The 19,828-nt window shown below is 43.9% G+C and overlaps 1 protein-coding gene across 3 annotated transcripts in view; it reads left to right on the forward strand.

Moving 5' to 3' along the window:
* CRHR2 (corticotropin releasing hormone receptor 2) overlaps positions 1-19,828 on the forward strand; it is a 140,882-nt gene that overhangs the window by 109,959 nt on the left and 11,095 nt on the right. For all 3 annotated transcript variants that reach the window (XM_048316473.1, XM_048316536.1, XM_048316617.1), the window contains 3 exons: positions 10,285-10,370; positions 12,910-13,045; positions 14,808-14,849. In XM_048316473.1, the coding sequence (XP_048172430.1) occupies positions 10,285-10,370; positions 12,910-13,045; positions 14,808-14,849 (264 nt within the window). The remainder of the gene's footprint in view (positions 1-10,284; positions 10,371-12,909; positions 13,046-14,807; positions 14,850-19,828) is intronic.

Consider the following 19,828-nt stretch of genomic DNA (forward strand, 5'->3'; position numbering starts at 1 on the left):
TGGGTTCCCCTCTTTTAGGGAGCCGAGGTTTGCTGTTCCTTTTGTCACTCCAGCCCCCATGGGGAAGGTGCAGATGCTCCAGAACAGGCGCCACTGGCAGCTTTCTCAAGGCTAAGGAGCCTCATGTTCTCACCTTGTCAGTGCCTGTTCATGGGATTCAGTGTGACTAAAGTTCCTGTGTTGCCCAGGAACACAGCTTGCCCAGCAGCTGATGTGAGTGTGTGCCCTGAGAGCAGGAGAGTTCATTTCTGTGTTAATTGTTAAGATACAGCAAAAAAATCACCTGAAAAGAGGAAAAGACCCCCATAACAGTAGTATATTTTTGTGTAAGAATTCTTTTCTTTATGTTCTAAGGAGAGGAATAGCAACGGGTGTGATACACACAATATAATTTGTGTTGCTGAGGGAGCCGTCACAAAACCAGAAACAACCTCACAGTAAATTGACCTGACTGATACAGAGACTCCCTCACAAATAAATCCTATTTAGACAACACAAGGTGGGAGATTTGTGATACTCGGAGCACTTGGGTTTCACATCATTGGCTGGAAATCTGTGGCTGTGAATTTACCATAAGCCTTTAGTCCACAGGACCTATAAAATCCTTGGGTAGCATCTCTGACAGATACCATAGTAATGAAAATAGCTTTTTCTCCCCAGAACAGCACTTTAAATATTTAAAGACCACAAAGAGCCACAGAAGATGGAGGTGTAGTTGGGGGCTGCCTCTTTCTATACAGGTCATTACATCTGCCTCTTACTTGGGGCAGCCTTGAGACCCCTCTAAACTGGGCCAGTGACTGAAGAGCCCAGACCTGAGACTGGGAGTTGAACCTTCCTACCTTGGCCTGCCTGCACGTGAGCTCTGATTAAAACACTAATGAGGTAACAGCAGTAATTGCACTGTGCAGTGGAGAGCAGCTGATAACATTTAGAGAAGTGACATAAGGGTGAGCTCTTCCTCCCCTCACTTTAGGGTTATTCCCCTCAGAAAGCACTGCTGGGGGAGGAAGATACCTCTCTGCAAACAATCTAAACAGAAAATCTGAAAGTTCCTGTTACAGCACACTCCTGATTCCTAAAATCTGCTCCCCCACTTAGTTTTTTTAATTTGCACTGTCATTTCACCTTTGGAGTGTTTCTAATTAAAACACACAACTCCACGGTGTCTTAAAGCCACTTGACTTGCTCATGTTTTGATCCTTATGTGAATAAATTCAAACTGCATGTGATGACTGAAGCATCACTTGCTGTTATTGGAGTCACTGACCCTTTCAAGGGTGCTGTGAAAAGTGCTGGGCTAAGAGCCCTGCCATTTGACATCTGCTGTGCACTCAGGGCAGCACAGCCAAGCTCAGATGTGATTATGTCTCTCCCTTAGCACAGATGGGGACAAAGTGCCACCTTCCTCTCCTCTCAAGTGAGCAGTGGTCACCACAAGTGGAAAACACAGAGATTTCAAAAATAGGACGACTCTGTGACCTCTTTCAGTCACAGCTCATGAGTGGGGTTTGAACTAACGAGGAATTGAAGTAGAGCTGCAACTGTGTTTTGTGAAAGAATGTACAGGACAGGACAAAGTCCTGATGGGACAGGGAGGAATGGCTTTGAGATGATGGAGGGTAGATTAAAATGGGATATTAGGAAGGAAAAAATTCTTCTCTGTGAGGGTGGTGAGGCCCTGGCACAGGTTGCCCAGAGAGCTGTGGATCCCTGGAAGTGTCCAAGGTCAGGTTGGACAGGGCTTGGAGAAACCTGGGCTAGTGGAAGGTGTCCCTGCACCTGGCAGGTGGGTGGAACTGGATGATCTTTTAGGTCCCTTCCAACCCAAACCATTCTGTGACAATTCTGTGAGACAGCTATCCCAGGACTCGGCTGGAAAAATAAAGTTACATGAATGTTACAAGAAGAAATTAATGTTATTTCCGAAAGGGCACTAACACAAAAGCTGAAAGTCTAAATACTCCATGAAATTACAGTTCCTGTACCCCTGGGAACACTCAGCCTGGGGTGGTTAAAATTGGGTTCACCCACCTGAGTGAAGAGCCAAGAGCTCAGTGTCCAGCTCAGGTGAGCTTTGGCTACCTCTTGGACACATCTTTGTGTATTCCAGGAGCATCATTACACCAACCAGTGGCAGTATGATTAGAGTGCTAAACATTTTTAGAGGGATAAAAAATTGCTTCTAAAGATGCAATTCTGTTTAAATACTACTTTTTAAGGATTTTTTTTCTGTCCAAAATTACTTCCACTGGTTTCGATTTCTCATTTTCTTACATTGAGCTGCTGCAGCACAGGACGGTGTAACACAAGGAGCCGGCCATGCTGAAGCTTTAAGCCTCACTGGGAAGTAAAGATTGGCCTAAAAAAGGCCTTTGATTATGGCAGCAGCCCTCAAGTCCATCTTTAGATCACAATATTGTGTTGTATGTCAGGGACAAAAACTTTGAACAATGCAGTTGAGTTGTTTGATTGATTTTCTACTTGTCTGAAGAAGGAGCTTGGAGATTGACTTGGGCTGAAAACAGGGAAACAATTGCAGAGACAATTCCAGAAAAGAAGGAAATGGAATATAAGTGCTGATTCTGTATATTGGGCAAGAAACCTGTATTTTTAATGACAAAAAATCTAAGGGAGAAAATGTAGGTTATCATCCTTTTTTTTGTTTCATTCCTGAATGGATTTTGGCTTGAGCACATCCCTCAAGAGATATAATAATTTAGCACATTGGATGCTTTGAAATTTAATTTCTGGTAGCACAAGAAAAACACACTCTTCTTAGGTATTTTCTCTTCAAATTAATGCATTGGGGTTTTTTAATTCTGATCTGTTTCCTCAGAGTCACGGAACCGAGTTTTAATCACACACCCCTCTCTGAAGCTAAACAAGGGGCAAAGGGTTCAAAGAAAACAACAGGGAAGTGAATTTCATCCTGATTTTATTAAAGAAAATACATTTATTGTGTTCAATTTTAAATGTAAACTTGCCAAAGAATTGGTGAACCACGAAAACACAGCAGGGTCAGAGGACAGACCTCAAGAGAAGAAGCACCAGAGGCAGTTACCTGAGGCTGCTTTTTCCCTCAGTAACTTTTGCTGTGAATTGACCCCAGCTATGAACTGCTCTGCAATATTTCTCAGAGCTAAGATTGTATAAATCTGTAATTTTTCAAATAGGCAGATCAATGCTTTTCCGCCCAAACCTTTCATTCAGCTTTAATAGATTTTTTCCCCCTCTTGTGCTTGAGAACTGAACAGTTTTGCAGCCTCTGGGTTTTTATGTGTCTGTTTGAAAATAATTCACCACAACCAATTAGCTGCTGGAGTGAGTGGGTGTATGAGGTGGGGGAGGATCTGGAGTTCATTTCTGCCTCTGCCTTCATCAGCTGTTTAATTTTGAATAAGCTATATTGCTGCTCAAAGCTCAGCTTCCCCAGCTATAAAGCAACTTGAATGATTATTTTAAAATTATCTTCCTTTGCTTTGAGATTCCTGGAAGACAAGTAGAGGAGTTAAGTGTCCTTATTTCAGTGTGGAATTGTGCTCAGGAGAGAAAACCACAGATACCCAAAAAGTCTTTATGATGTGCTGGTCATTAAAGATGTCGCATTTTTGTGGTGGCAAGATCAAATCAATCAAGGTGTGACCACACAAATGGATTTTTACAGCAGCACCCTGTTACCTGGTTTATTTTCTTTTACTTTCTCAGTACTTCCAGACATTTTTTTGTTTCCTTTATTCCACTGGCAACTGAGATGAGGCTTTCAGGGAGCCAGTGAGTGTAATTGCAGCATTTCTTTTGTGAATGAACACTCCCGGAGCTCATAACTCTCTGTGTAAAGCTGAGATTGTTTGTCTCCCCCGTGGTGTTACCTTTACATCATGTGATTTCCTGTGCCACATTATTGCCTGATCACTCAGTCCCTGGACAGCTCTTTGCAATCAGTCTTGATTTTTGCTGTTCTGAGCAGTTTGATGCCACTAAAAACCGGTCAGCCTGTTCTTCAATCCCTTTTACAGATCACTGAGATCTGTGTGAAACAGCACAGATCTGCTGGTAGCCTCTTTGCATTGAGAAATCAGAATAATATATGTGTATATATACACATATACATATGTATTCCTACCCTTTTTTCCTCATATGCATAGTGCTCTTCCCTCCAAACCCCCAACAGCCAAATTTCTGTGGGAACCTTTGGAGTTTGGAATTTGAGCTCCTTTCAAAGGATTGTCCACTAGATCCCCCTTGTCCTCATATTGACTCTTTCAGAGGACTTCACTAACCACGTCATTCTTCCCCTTCACACCTTGTTTCTCTTCTCTACAAAGAATCTGCCCAGCCCAGCTTCAGGTTATGGGATATACCAGTATCTCAACGTAGCAGCCACTGGCTGATGCTCTGGAAGGCCATGACAGAAAGTAATTTTCAGTTAAAAAGCTGAGTTTATTCAGTTTTTCAAAAACCAAGGCTGTGGAAAGACAGGGTTTTTAAGTGTGTCACATCAGAGGGTGGAGGTGCTTAAGCTTATTAACAAAATCAGCTGATTTATTGACAGAAAGGAAGCTTTCATAAGTGAGAGTTATCCTTCCATTATCCCAGGCTTCTCCAAGCCCCGTCCAGCCTGGCCTTGGACACTTCCAGGGATCCAGGGGCAGCCACAGCTTCTCTGGGCACCCTGTGCCAGGGCCTCCCCACCCTCACAGGGAAGAATTTCTTGCTAATACCCAATCTAAACCTACTCTATTCCAGTTTGAAGCCATTTCCCTCTTGTCCTGTCACTGTCTTCACTTCTTGCTCCATTTAAAACACCACAGTCCACATTGCTGAAGTTCCTTTCTTCTGGTCTTCCAAAGAAACAAAAGTTTGCTCACTTGCCGTTTTATGTATAGCAGCATCTCACCTGGGTATGTGGCTATAAGCATTTCATTTATGGGGGTTTTTTTGTTGAAAAGCATTCCCTGGTCCTGTGCAAGCATCCTCCTTGCTGATGCAATTGCTTCTCTGAATATTTTCCTCGTTTCTGCTGACTCTCTTCATGCTTCTCCTTCCACTTCTGCATTGTTGTGTTCAGAGACTGAGATTTTATTATTATTATTATTTGTATTTTTTTTCCTTTCCCCTTCTCCTTCCTATCTGAATGGCTCATGTTTTTCCTCAAACACTGATTAAATTAGTTTTCCTATTGATTTTTTTAAATTTTCTTTTTGCTCTAAAGATGAGCAGTTCCTCCACTGCTGCAGGTTTGCAGTTCATGACCTGTTGACATCCCCGAGTTCTTCTTGTAAGACTTCTATCACAACTTTTGCTGGTTTGCACGCAGGCTGTGCTGGCTGCACAGAGCACAAAGATAATGTGCTGGTTTGATTACAGTCCATCCAGAATTTATCTCAAATTTTTCCACCATTGCTGTTACTGACTTCCTGCTGTTTACATTCTGTAGTTGTGGAGTCAATAGGTGCCCAGCAAGGTGTCCAATACCATGTACATTCTACAGATTTTCTGAAATTTCTACTTCTGTTTGTGAAATAGTCATTCTTCTTAATCCCATCTCGTTATTTTTGATTGTATGTGGAAGTATTTTCCAGCCCTTTGCCCAAAGGACTCATTGTGGTGCCTGTGACCTTTGAAAAGGAAACTTTTGTGATAAAAGTCCCCGTCTGAGGATCAGGTCAGGCCAGCATGGTAGAACAATTAAAACAAAGCATTAATTAACTGGCAGAGTGCTCATCTGAGGTCAGGATGGCAGCATCCAGAGCTCCCACTAAAATGACTTCTCTGATCCCAGTTTGGGTTACTTAACCCTGAGGTGATTTTACCACTTCGCATAAAAATACAAATTCTAAATAGAACTATTTTTACCGTTCCTGGGATTGAAGAGGAACAAACATTCTGGGAAGCACAGGAGCACAAGCTTTCTGTGAGGCATGAAATAAAAGCTTAGCAGAAAATGAGCAAAATAAAAGCCAGTTGTCCATTGAATTCCTAAAAGAGAAAGAGCAGAGCTTAATGACCTCCCTTTTAAACTCCTGGGCTTGGGGAAAACTGCAGAGAAGCCTTCAGAGTCAACATTGCCTCTTTTGTGCACTTTGGCTATTTCATCTTGCTAAGGGAGATAAATTTCCTCTCAAATGGAGTTTGGTTTTTATGAGAGAAAAATTTTATCACCAAAATCATTTACTGAAAAATTTCTTTTGGTTCAGAAGAGTTTCTGGGCTCGTGTGTTCAGGTTATAATAGAACGGTGCCAAAACAGATGGCTAAAATACTTTTTGGATCACTGGCTTGTAACTCCATTTTGGGGGTCTGAATTTTCATCCCCATTTAGAAATGAAAAGACTAAACTTCTGGCAAGATAGGAGAACTTTTTCTCTCCCATCTGTAGTTGGAGAGCGTCTTACTCCAGCAATAAGGACACTCTTAGCATGGCATAAATAAAGGAAAAGAAGAAATAAGCCATTTTATTCTGTCTTCAAGACTTTGCCTTTGGATTCATTTCATCCACCAGTAAATGTCAAGGTAAAATTCCTTAATTATGTTTTCCATTAGGAAGCAGAAAACAGGGATAAAAAGAAATGAATGAAAATCTAAAGAGAAATAAAAAGGATGCACTGCCTGTCATCATTACCTCTCTTAAATGACCTTTCCTCGGTCTCCATTTATGGACCTGATGTGTGGGTTTTGATAGAGCTGCCCAGCTCTGAGGAATTAATCTGTTGACATAGAGCTCCAGTAATGACAAAGAAGTCCTTGACAAATAATTGTGTACTTTGCTCAATGCAGCCCTGAGGCTCTTTTCTAGGAAAACTCACTTTGCAGTGCAGTGAGATCCTTCTTTTGAAACACTGTGATCTGTCTGAGGAACAAACACCAGAGGCTTCTCCTCTGCCTGTAAGTCAGGCTCAGTCTGGTAGCCACTAGAACTGTGTGGATTCTCTCCAGCTGAGAAAACAGCTCCATTTTCATCTCCAAGCCTTCAGCTCTTGCAGGCTGTGTGCAGCTGCCTGTTCCCTGCTTGATTCCCAGATCGTGTCCTCTCTCCTGAGCAAACTCCCCCCATCAGCCCCACGAGCTGTGGTCTCAGGCCCAGCGAGGACAAACAGACATTAAAACCCCATCTGGTTATGCACTGAAAATTGATCTTCAGATCAGACCTCTCTAAAAGGTCCTACTGAGCCAAGTGTCTTTCTGAAATGGAGTGAGGTTGTTTTTTTTTTTGATCATTAAAAGTGAACACATTGAAATGTGCTTCTAGAAGGCAAAACCAAAAATAAGTACTTTGCTGTGCCCACATTTTCATCTTTTCCCTTGGAATTTTTTGCTTCCTAAGATGTGCATTTTAGGGGTGACCCTATCTGAGTCTCAAAGATCTCTCAGAGAAACCTTAATAGAGACAAAATGTTGGTGCCTCAAAATATTTTTAAGCTTCCACAGACTGAAATGTCACAGAACCTCAGTAGATACAGCCACGTTCATTCCAGTGAAGCTCACGTGGGATATCTTGGGCAACCTGAAGATCAGTGGAAGATTTGTGTGGGCAGCTGGTTCAAGTCCAAGCCCTATTAGTCCAAAAACACTAATTTAAAGTATGTCAAATGAACCACTGTTGAAAAGTTCCCATTTCTTTCCACTGAATATACATAGATCCTGAGATAGCCAACTGCTTAATCTAACAAGAAATGATGCCAATCCAACTCAGTTTCTTATGCTCTTGCTCTTCTTATCCTCACTCTGGGATGGAATTGATATATAGTCAATGCCAAGTCACTTGGCTTTTCTCTCTTAGCTACTAAATCTAGAATGGGGAAGAATTAGTTACTCCTTTTCCTGGAGAAACTGTGGGATGAAGCCAGCAGCAGGAGCTGTGTGTGTAACAGGGCTGCACTCATGTCCTGTCCTGCTACAGCACAGCTGGGCAGAGAAACTTATGAAAAGGTGCAAAACCAAGCCTTGAAGGAGCTTCACACATTATTCAGAGATTCTAAAGCCAGAAGGAGCTGTGAATTATTTTTGTAATCTCCCTTTATGCACTTGAAAGGCCACAGGATTCTCCTGACTTGATGGTCCTCTGCATCCAAGCCATCGCCTCTTGGACATAGACATGAGACCCTTTATTCCAGCACCTTCCATCCAACTCAGGATAGCCTCCTGCCACCTGTCCCATTTCCCAACGCTTTAAAAAAAACCCCAGTTCTCTGGTTTTCAGGGAAAGGCAGACTTGTAAAAGAAGACTGCAACATTAATGGAAGGTGACACTCGCTCCGAAGTTCAGACTGAGATTACTCAGGAGGACGATTCAGTTTGAGTGGCCAATGTCACTGTTCCCTTCTCCTAGAAAATAGAATTAGAAATAATGTCCTGGCAGGGTTTTCTCAGACACCTGGGCAGTTTGTTAAAAGTCAGCACTGATGTATCTGCCTTCCTGTTGCTCCTGGAGAGAGCTGAGGTCTCTTACCAGCTTTGTGTCACGTGTGCCAGTGCCACCCACAGGCTTCAGCTGTGCAGGGGTGCCTCAGGTCCTGCTCTGCTCTGGGCTTGGGCAGCTGAACTGGGAGAATTAAAAACAGACTTTCATAGAATGAGAGTGTTTCTGGCGAAATAACTCCCAGAATTTTCAGCTAGCAATTCTTCTGGACTGATGAATCATGCTTCTGCAATTGAATTTCAGAAAAGGCCAGAATCCCTAATTTTCTGATGCAGGCTGTGGCAATTTGAATTTCCAGTTCAGATGGCAGGATGCTGTCACATCGAAGCAGGACTCGTGAAACTTGAAATGCCTTCTTCAGCCCAGTTCATCACATTAACGCCATGTGATCTGTCCTACTGATATTTGGAATTTGCTCTTACCTAGGGGTCTGTAATTCAGTCTGGCACTTTCTGATTGCAAAGTTGGCACGTTTTGGATTGGTGCCTTTTTTGCACCCTTGGTAGAAATAACCCAAACATGGCCCTGAGCTGATGGAGAACCTCAAGATTTGGCAGCAGAATATCAGAGGTGGGAGTTTTCTTTCTGTGGGTGAAGGTCACCTCCATTTACCTGCCCCTGAGCAGAGGCTGCCTGAGTATTTCTCTTTCTGTGACTGAAGAACAGTGCAATCACCAGTGTGAGGAGTTTAAGATTCAACTCAAACCACTGATACGGAGCTGGTTTTGTCTCTGATAAATGAAGCATGAACCAGTTGACTTGAAGCTCTTAATATGACAAAAACAATGCCAACAAGAACAAACACACAAGCTGCACTGTTTTATTTACTTCTTGTACTCCCTAGGGCCCTGCTCTGCAAAGAAAATCATTTCCAAAAATGCCGTGTTAACTCCTAGAGCAGTGTTTTTGTATCTTGTGTAATAAGTGTTTGCTCAATTCCCAGTGCTGCCAGTCTCCCAGTGTCTGCTCAGGTGCTTTATTGCTCCATTTGTTCTAAACCATGTTCCAGGAGCCACAGGGAATGCTCTGATGGATGCCAAGATATGTAAACATTGAAATACACCCACAGCACGGGGCAAAAAAAGCGTATTTTGAGAACACCTTTAAATTGTCGGCTCTGCTACGGTGTTTGTAAATATTCAGATGTCAATGACAGAATTGTTCCATTCATGGGCTGAAAAATGCCAGGAGCCCTGAGACCCTGGAACTGTGTGTGAGGTGAAGATTTTCTCACAAGCTGTGCTGGGACCTCAGCAGTTGTATAGTTCTGACTCTTTGGGGCACACCCATGTCTTGTAAGCTGCCCTGCTTTATGCTCTGAAAGCAACTCAAAACCTGCTCCTAAGAGCCAAATCCTTCTCCTGATCACAGTCTACAAATCAATCTTCTCTTCAGTTTTTTGTTTAATTTCCTGTTTATGCTATGCAAGAAACTCGCTGGCAGATGCTACAACAACAGTAATTAGAGCAAATCTCAACTCTCAGTGGTGAGGCGGTAGCCCAAATAATAATTACCCAGCTCAGCAGATTGAAAAGGTGAGTGGTAAATCCATCAATCTCACCTTGAGTTCGTCATTGCACCCAGAAAAGGGGAAAAGGAAGTAAAAATAAGCTCCTTTCTAGGGCCAGTAATGATGCCCTCCATTTTCACTGCTGTTTTGGAAACGATAAGAGCTGTTGGATGTTTGCTGCATAATATGGTATTTCTAGTAAAATTCTGAGTCTGTTGCAATCAATGGTAAAGCCAAAAGGCTGTTTTCAGTCAGATTGAAACTGTAAAATGTGCCTTTTCGGGTGTATCACATCCTTTAAGCCCTTATTTGGCTGACTGGTTGTATTTTTTTCCTCTCCTTTTTTTTTCCAGATAAATTTTGTATTTCTATTCAACATAGTTAGGATTTTAATGACAAAGCTGAGAGCTTCAACCACTTCAGAAACAATACAGTACAGGTAAGTCAGCTGTGATTCCTGCTGCTCTGGTGCTAACAAAGCACTGCCTTGATTGTCCTGTTCTTGTCCCATCTTTCTCTTTCCAGGTGCCACTGTTGATGGAGCTCACAAATTAGGCCCACAGTATTTATCTGTGCAGGCTCTCCATAAAAGCTTGTCTGCATTTTTTCTGTCCACTCCATTTCACTTTGGGCCTGCACGTGCCCCAGCACACACGTGAAATCCCTCCCCTTTCCATGAAATCTGAAGGATTTGATCTCATGTGAGGACAAATTTATCCATTTCTATATGTACACAAGTATATATGTAATAAGTGCAGCCTCCAGCTCTGGGATCCCCAGCACAGGAAGGATGTGGAGCTGCTGGGGCCCATCCAGAGGAGGCACCAGGGTGATCAGAGGGATGGAGCAGCTCTGCTGTGAGGAAAGGATGGGAGAGTTGGGACTGCTCAGCCTGGAAAGGGCTTTGGGGTGACCTAATTGTGACCTGAAGGGAGCCTGCAAGAAAGATGGGGAGAGACTGTTTAAAAGAGCCTGGAGTGACAGGACAAAGGGAGATGGCTTCAAACTGACAGAGAGTAGGTTTGGATGGATATTAGGAAGAAATTTTTCCCTGGGAGGGTGGGGAGGCCCTGGCACAGGGTGCCCAGAGAAGCTGTGGCTGCCCCGTCCCTGGAAGTGTCCAAGGCCAGGCTGGATGGGGCTTGGAGCAAGCTGGGATAATGGGAGGTGTCCCTGCCCATGGCAGGGAGTGGCACTGGATGATCTTTAACCTTCCAACCCAAACCATTCTGGGATTCTGTGATTAATGTGGGCATACAGGTATTTAATGCTCTATTTAAAGTCTAGGGGATGGGAATGAAGGGTGATTGTGTCCCTTCCCTTCAGCTGATGCCAGAATTAGGGTAACCACTCATTGGGTTGCATCACAGAACTGATCCTCAGCTAATCAGTACCTTTATTTGGGGGGTAGATCAGTTCTCATACCCAGCAGAACCCCACAAGCACTGGGATGGCAGAAAGGAAAAGTCAGGAATGTTTAGCCCAGGACAGCAGAGGGAAGGTGGCCTGGCCCCTTCAGGCACCAGTGTGGGCTGAGATCAGCATTAGCAGTCCAAAAGCAAATTCTCAGACACCAGGAGATGCTGGGTGCTCTTCTCTTACCATTTGCAGTATCTTGCAAGATACTTGGAGGACTTGGGGACGGACAGGTCCTGGCAGTGGGAAATAGCACAGGTTTTGTGGAGTGAGATCTGTTGCTCTAACTCATTTCTGGATGAAATCTCAGCGTATCATGCTAAATTGAAACTTGATGTTCTCAAATCAGGCTGCTCTTGACTTTGGAGGCAGTTTTGCTGCAGTAATGGGCTTTGTTGTTTTGCCTGATTCCTGCCTTTTACTCGTGTTGGGGTTTTGGGAAAAAGTGAAGTTAGCGCAATGGTCTGATGTTCCGACCCTTCTCTGCACATTTCCTGAGAAATGAAGGGAAAAATAGCCCTTTTTCATGTTCAAACCTCATGCCATAAAACTAAAACTGGCCTGAAAAAGCCCTGATTCAAACCTCAGTACATTTTTATCCCTTCTGCAGCTTGCAGGGGAGCATTAGAGATACTTGAGGGAATCAATCTACAGCAACTGCCGTTGTTCTTGAACAGATGACAGTGGTCTTGTCCTTGCAGGCTCTGGGAGGGAATTGTCTTTTCCACAGCCTAAATGGAAACCTTTAGAATTCCAGCAAAGCCTGGGGCAAGCCTTGGTGCTCTACAGCAGAGCAGTGCAGTCTTTTGGTAAGCAGGTATTAAATCCTGTGGCAGCTGGTTCATTAAGGCTGTCACTTTATCCTGGTGGTGGTTTTGTGCTCCCCTGCCTGTCTTCATCTACCCACTAGGCATTATGCAGAGATTTACACAGGCTTAGCCAGACTGCAGCCTTTGTGTTTGCACAGTGCCTAGCACGATGAGATGCTGCTGTTGGTGACACCCCAAGATGCTGTTAGACACCAGTAATAAGGATTAGCCCCTAATAATTCTGTTAATAATCACTGATGCTTCCCTGTGCACCACCTGCTTTGTGATTTGTGGTTTCTAAGACAGCCCTGAGCAGTTGAGTTGCGTGTGCAGGTGTTGCAGGGAGAGAGAGAAAAGTGTTTACACTCCAGACAAAATCAAGTGATGGGCACAGAGCAGATCTCAGCTGAGCTGTGCACTGATCACATCTCCCTGAGGTGTGAGAAATCACTCACCAAACCTGCAGAGAATCCCAAGGCTTCAGCCTAATGCAAGCCCCGCTGATAGGAGGGAAAGGGAAAGGTGAAAGGGTGAAAGGGAGGGACATAAATAAGGTTCCCATTCACGCTCTGGACTTCAGAGTGTGGGGGGAAACAGCAGGATTCAAAGGCTTCCCCAGGACACCTTTCCCCAAATAAATGGACAGGCACTGGGCAGTCAGGGGAGGCTCTCACTCTTTCCATGCTCCTCCTTTCCACTGTCAACTCAGTTGTTCTTCCCTGTGATCACTTGTTTTCTGTTCCCTGCCCACAGGAAGGCAGTCAAGGCCACGCTGGTTCTCCTGCCTCTGCTTGGCATCACCTACATGCTTTTCTTTGTCAACCCTGGCGAGGATGACATTTCCCAGATCGTTTTCATCTATTTCAATTCCTTCCTTCAGTCTTTTCAGGTAAGAGACCAAGTTTACAGCTGGTATCAGCTGCTGCTGAAAGGATCCTCGGTGCTTTTCAGCCAGGGAACTTCAGGCAGTGAAGTGTGTGATATAAATATTAGTTGCAAATAGCTCAGCCTAGTTCACATGTGCACAATAGATAGACAAGTGTGTCATGTGGAGTGGAAAATCCTCTCAGGTGTGGGCTGGAGGGATTCATCTCCCTTAACTCAGCACTGTGTTCAGCTCCTCACATAAAATCAATGGAGAGAGAGAAGATGTTTCATTCCACCGGCCTGAGAGAGGTGAGGGATCCCCCTCCCGAGGTGCCTCTCTCTTCCCAGAGCACACAGTGGGCTGAGACTCGGACTCCATGTTGCTAAACCAAAGGGAAACAGCTCCTACCTGTTGGAATTGCTGGTTTGTGCAGCTTATAAGAGCGTCCAGACAAAGGTTGATGTGCTGTTCTCTGTCGGCTGCAGAGGACAATTTATAATCAATATTAGATGCTATGTAATGTGGTGATTTCTTAGAGATGATAGGGATGTATTTCTGTTTTCTCTGATTCAGGAAAAAAACCCAGTTGTGAGTGTAAGTTTAGAACCAGTTGCTTAAAAAGAAAGTTGAGGCAAAGACTCCCACAGGAAGACAACAAAACATTAACCAGCTGCTTCCAGAGAAAATTTTAATATTTTGCCTTCAAAGATCATTCACTTTTCAAAGGTGGATGGATCACTGAAGAAATTTTTGGTGGAACTCAGGAATTTAACTGGGAGGACAGGGACAATGTTCCAGACACACTTGAGCTGTGTTGCCCAGCCTGTTCCGGCGCATTCCCTGAGCCATCAGCCCCATCTCCCCTCTCCCCTGAATTTAACTGGAGTTCTTCCAGGATGGAAAAGGCAATGGAATGTGAGCAATTGCCCCACCTCCCTGAATCTGACACAAACCCAAAAGTGACTGAAGGCCCTGAAGGATCTTTAGCCACTCCCTTGTGTCCTACAGCTTTACCTCTTGAACTAGCATGGGAATTGGTTTGACACTGATGTTTTACCTCCTGTGTGCAGGAACAAGTGCTCTGGTACCCAGGATATCAGTACAAACCTACAGCTGGCAGGCCAAATCTACAGTAGTTGGGTTGCAGTTTTTACTGGTGGAATGTTTATCTTAGAAACACAGAGCATCCCAACAGAAATCCCAGCTAAACATCCAAAATGAAAAATGTCCCTTCTAACCTGTGAAGGAAGGAGCCTTAGCCTTTACCAAGGAAGAAACCCACGCTTTTCATTCCCTAAAACTGATTGTATTTTTTATCTGCTGATGCTCAGTGTCTCAAAAAAATGCTGCATTGCTCATTAGTTCTATGAAGATGTGTGTAAGAAAGCAAACACAGGGAGTCTCTCCTTAATGGTGACAATAATTCCAGCCCTAAAAACAAGATGGGCAGAATTCCACTCACAGGAATTCCAACCTTTGTGGTCTTTACAGGGCTTTAGTCACTGCTGTCAGCAGATTCCACAGAGCCATTGAGCTCAGGTGAATTTAAGCAATCTGATGATGCACTGGCCCACATAAAACCATCTAAAGCCATTTAACACCCCCTGTGAGTGCCTGGGACATCCCCCCAGAGCTGTCAGCTATGGCACAGCTCCTCTGAGGGGTCTCAGGGACTGGATGCTGTAGAGATGTTTGTTGTAGCCCAGCTGCAGGGGCAATCCCCTCTATCAGTGGAAGTGTTAAAATGTTTTCCTAATAATTGACTGCTTTCTCTTCTTTCCAGGGTTTCTTTGTGTCAGTATTTTACTGCTTCTTGAATGGTGAGGTAAGTAATTAATCCTTGGGAGGTGGAACTTGTTTGAGTGCCTGATTACAGAGACCTGAGATGTTTTTATAGGGGGTCACAGTCCCATCAGTCTCTTGTAGAAGGCTCTTAATGTGTCCCTGAATTCCCCAGCCCTCTTTGCTGGTGTCCTGTGTCCTCAAAACTTTATCAAATTCAGGCTATTACCTGTGAGGTCAGGGCAGAGGGAAAGAAGTTTTGTCAGATTATAAAATTTCTGTTCTTCATCTTAAGACTTCTTTGAAGTTTCTCATTAATTAAAAATACGATTTCTGGGCATAGCTAATTACTGCTGAGCTGGACTCTTGTTAAGGATATGCTGCAGGTGACCCATTTTTGTCTTGCCATGCTGGGCTGAGTGAGTTTGTCCATGCAAGTCACAATCTCTGAGTGTTCAGTTTCTGTTGTATTCAGAAAAGAGGGTTGAAAACAGATTTAATCAGGATTAATTTCAGGTACTGCTACTCAAGCAAGAAATGTTTCACTGATATCCCCCAGTGTTTGACTCCCACCCCACTGTGTGAGAGATTTGTATCTTTCCCCTGCTTACATTGCCAGTGTTTCATCTACCTGCATTAAAGTGTGTCATCTTTGTCCAGCTAAAATTTTAGTCTCTGCAGAAATTCATTCCATATTTCATCATTCCTGCAGTGTTGGCACAAATTTTGTTTGTGCTGCTTCTTAATTTCACTGTGGGCTATGAGAAGGAATGGGCATGGCTTCAAAGCAGCCACATTTTAATTTTTTAAAAGTATTTCATTTTCTTTTTAAAATTTATTTTTAAAGCTTTATTTTGTTTTTATTGTATTTATTTTGTTCTGTTTTACATTAGTAACTTCCCCTCTTCCTCATTAATTCTGAGGTGATGTTAACAAGAAGCAGCTCAGCTTTCTCACGTTAAGCATGTGCCACTTTTATATCCTGGCAGCAGAGTGTTCTCAGTTCTCCTTCCAGCTTCCCTTCCATAAATTCTCACTGTTCCATTTGCCTCTTAAAAAATAGGGAGTTTAAATCTTCCTCCAAAATACAGGTGCCTGTAGAACTACATTTACCTCAGGCTGTGTCAGGGGGAGGTTTGGGTTGGATTTAGGAAAAGGTTCTTCCCCCAGAGGGTGCTGAACAGGCTCCCTGGTGAATGGTCATATTCCCAAGGCTGCCAGAGCTCCAGGGGCACTGGGATAATGCTCCCAGGGATGCACAGGGTGGGATTGTTGGGGTCTCCCATTCAGGATTTGGACTGGATGATTCTTGTGGGTGCCTTCCAGCTCAGGATGTTCTGTGATTTCTGCTTGTCATATTCACCAGGTCTACACTGTTAATGCAAGAGAATCTTCCTGCAGACAGCAGGCTTTTTTAATGGGCAGTGGTGTTGGGGTTTTTGTGGTTTGGGGTTTTTTGTTCACTGGTGTCCCAGTAACCATCATGATTTGGAACCCAGGCCATGTGATTTCATAGCCAGTCAGGATTTTCCGTCACCCCACTTCCATTTTGTGGCACTTAGACTTGGAGCTGTTAGCTGTTCACAGCAGGTTTTCATTCCTTTGGCTGTTCTGGCATTCTTTCAGCTCTTTTTACTGGGAGAAATATCCAAATATCCCTTTCCCTACAGCAGTCTGAAGTTGTCTGTCCACAGCCATGAGCCAATTTCCCACCTCCTGTAACTTCGATGAGTTCAGACATAATCAATCCTGTCAAAAGAGGATCATTCACCTCATGCACTTCTGGGCCTTGATAAAAATGCCCTGGGAAATCTGGAGTGATTCCAAAACTGATTTTCCAGCTGTATTGTGCTGCTGTCATGGTGGGAATGGGCATTTCTGAGGGAGTCAGTCCAAGGTTGAGACACCCAGCTTGGGATGTTGATTCATTTCCCTAAACTCAGATATCTGGTGCTGCTGGAGAGGCTGCAGCATATCTGAGGCATCCACATGGCTCTTACCAGCTGATACAGGATCTGGAGAAGATTCACATCCGAGTGGGAAGTGGGAAAACCAAGTGGGATGCAATGGGGCTTCTCCAATGGCTCCATGTCAGTAATTCAAGCCAGTCAATACAACTTCTTGCTTTTTAAGCTTTGCATCAGCTTAGTCTACAATAGGCACCTCATCTGCTCACCTGAGCAGCTCCAGGCTTTGCTGGCAGTCTGGGCTGCCTCTCCACTGCATGCCCAGACACTCTGCTGGCATGTGGACACCCACAAAAGCTGAGCTTGGGAGGAAAACCTTCCCTGTAGCCTTTTTTTAACATCTAATGTGCAACTTCCACTTGACCAACTAAACCATGGCAGCTCTCTGGCTACTTCTTTGAGGTAAAACATAAGTCCAAAACCCTCAAATATTACAGTATTGTCTACTTCAAAACTGTGAAAAAAACTTTGGGCTCGTCTTAATGTACTGTGAGAATGTTTTTTTGAAATATCATAAAGCTTTTAAAGGATAACATTTCCTGCTCTGTTCCAGCCTCAGCTTTGCACTGAGGAAAGTAGCAAATGCAGTGAGTTTTCAGAGCTTTCTGGGTGTATAATCATATTGTCCAGAAAACAAATTTGCATCATACAGTAAATTATTATAAAAGTTGAGCTGCTCCCAGCCAGGCATCCCTACTAGAAGTGGTGATGAAGGCAATGCCACTCAATCCCCATGAGGTGCCAGATTTTACTCTAAAAGAGGAAAATAACCTGTGAGGAGCAGCCTTTCAGTAGCCATGGAATCACTGAAGCCCTGTTCTTATCTCTTCAGTGAGCCTGATGTTCCTGTCTCGGTGACAGCTGAGCTGCTAACTTGCTGTCTCAGAAGCTTTGAAATACTTCAGGTTTTCCAGTTACAGCAGAGTTGGGTTCTTTAAATGCATGTGATGGTCTTTATCAGGTTACTCATCCCCCACATTGCCAGGCTCGCTCTGAATGATGACACAAGCAAAAAGCCTGGAAAATCCATTTATTTAAAGCTTTCGTAATGCTGTGATCTCAGCTGCATCTCTCCCATCCCATATTTGATACACATCCCACTGGGTACTCACAACCTGCCAGTAACTGTCTGTAGCAGAGCTCAAAAATTATGGATTGCCCTCAAAAAAACCCCAAAATATCCTTCATAAGATCTTCAGTGAGTGCTTCATGTCTGGGAGACTCGTCCCTTCCCAGTTTATGTATTTCCTTTTGCTGGTGGACTCAAAGCTGCTGTATTTAGTGGAAGACAGAGGAAACACCACTGTGGGTCCCTCAGATGTGAAGGAATGGCTGTGGAGATGTTTTACTCCTTAGGTAACCACATTGAAAATCCCCCATAACCTGATTTGGGTTTTTTCCTGAGGCTCAGTGTATGATTTTACTGAGTTTTCTCATCAGGAGGTATTTTTGAGAAAGAAGGAGACTAACAGGAAGTAAAGGAACAGAGGTGATGTTTTCAGCAGCTACCAAGGGACCCGTGCAAAATTCCTTCCCTGTCAGGGCTGGAATTGGATGCAGCCTTTGCACAGTTGTGCTGGATTTTAATGTTCTCAGAATAAGGAGAGGCTACACTTAACCCCAGTCCCTTCTGAGGAAAGGAAATTGTGCAATGAATTTAGTGCCTGTATTTTAAAGTGCTCATAGAGATTTTGCAGTGAGATTTAGTAAATGTTGAGACTATTTCTCAGTCTGATGTGAAAATCACTTGGTTTGGGTACAGGGCAAGCATTAATGGCAGTTACTGGAATCTGAGCAAATGGCAGAATTATTACTTGAGACTGCATTTTGGTAGAGTCACAGGAAATGGAACCGTGTGTCCTGACAAACCTGCATGAACTGAAAATAAAGTGGAAAATTCTGCTGGCTCTGGTAGCTTTATGCTGCACTCCTCAGTCCAGCTCCCACAAGATCTGAGCATCGCAGTCTGTGTAGCTTCAAAACTTCTGTACAACTAAAACTGGGTTTAAAGATCAAAATCAGCATCTTAAAAACACTCAGGATGCGAGAGGCTGTTCCAGAGAAGAGTTTGCCTACAGAGTTGGCAAGGGTTGGACTCGATGATCCTTATGGATCCCTTCCAAGCTGAGATATTCTGGGATTCTGTTAAGTTTCTGTCCCTTTGTCAGAGGTCTGTCTGTGAAGGTTGGAAAATGAAACAGAAAAGAGTTTTTCCTCTGTAGCCTCCCGTGATTTAAACAACAAACCTTGAGATCTAACCAAAAATGACACCTTGGTAATAGCTGATGCCGCCATAAAATGTCCTGATTTTCAGTGATTTGGTCTGACAGATGTGGCATCACTGAAGGGAAAAAGTGAAGCTATTAAATTGCAGTCCGTGCAAAGAATTTCAAACAGGATGATTTTATTTCCTTCATTTTTGAGTGGACATTTGACCTGGGCCTGCAGTCACGTCCCTTTCCCTCATTTCCACAAAACACAGTGTTTCACACAGCTCCTGGACTGGCTTTGTTGGCTGCAGTGAGAGAGGGTGTGTCAGGCCCCTCAGCTGTTGATAAAAAAATCATTAAGTCAAAGAACCAATCTCAGATCATCAAGTTCAACCATTAACAGCACACGGCCGAGCCCATCGCCAAACCACATTCCCATCTACACGGTTTTTGACCACTTACAGGGATGGGGATTCCACCACTTTGGTTGTCAGCCTGTTCCAATGCCTGACCACCCTTTCAGTGAAGAAATTGTTCCAAATATCCAATCTAAACCTCCCCTGCTGCAATTTGAGATCATTTCCTCTTGTCCTATCGCTTCTGACTTGGGAGCAGAGCCCAATCCCTCCCTGGCTGCCCCCTCCTGTCAGGGAGTTGTGCAGAGCCAGAAAGTCCCCCCTGAGCCTCCTTTTCTCCAGGCTGAGCCCCTTTCCCAGCTCCCTCAGCTGCTCCTCATCAGATCTGTGCTCCAGACCCTTCCCCAGCTCTGTTCCCTTCCTTCTTTCCAAGCCAACACTTTATACACAAATTATTGCAGTGAATCCACGGAGGAGGAGCAGTTCAGA

The sequence above is a fragment of the Corvus hawaiiensis genome, chromosome 1 (genome assembly GCF_020740725.1).
Source record: "Corvus hawaiiensis isolate bCorHaw1 chromosome 1, bCorHaw1.pri.cur, whole genome shotgun sequence".
Classification (NCBI taxonomy): domain Eukaryota; kingdom Metazoa; phylum Chordata; class Aves; order Passeriformes; family Corvidae; genus Corvus; species Corvus hawaiiensis.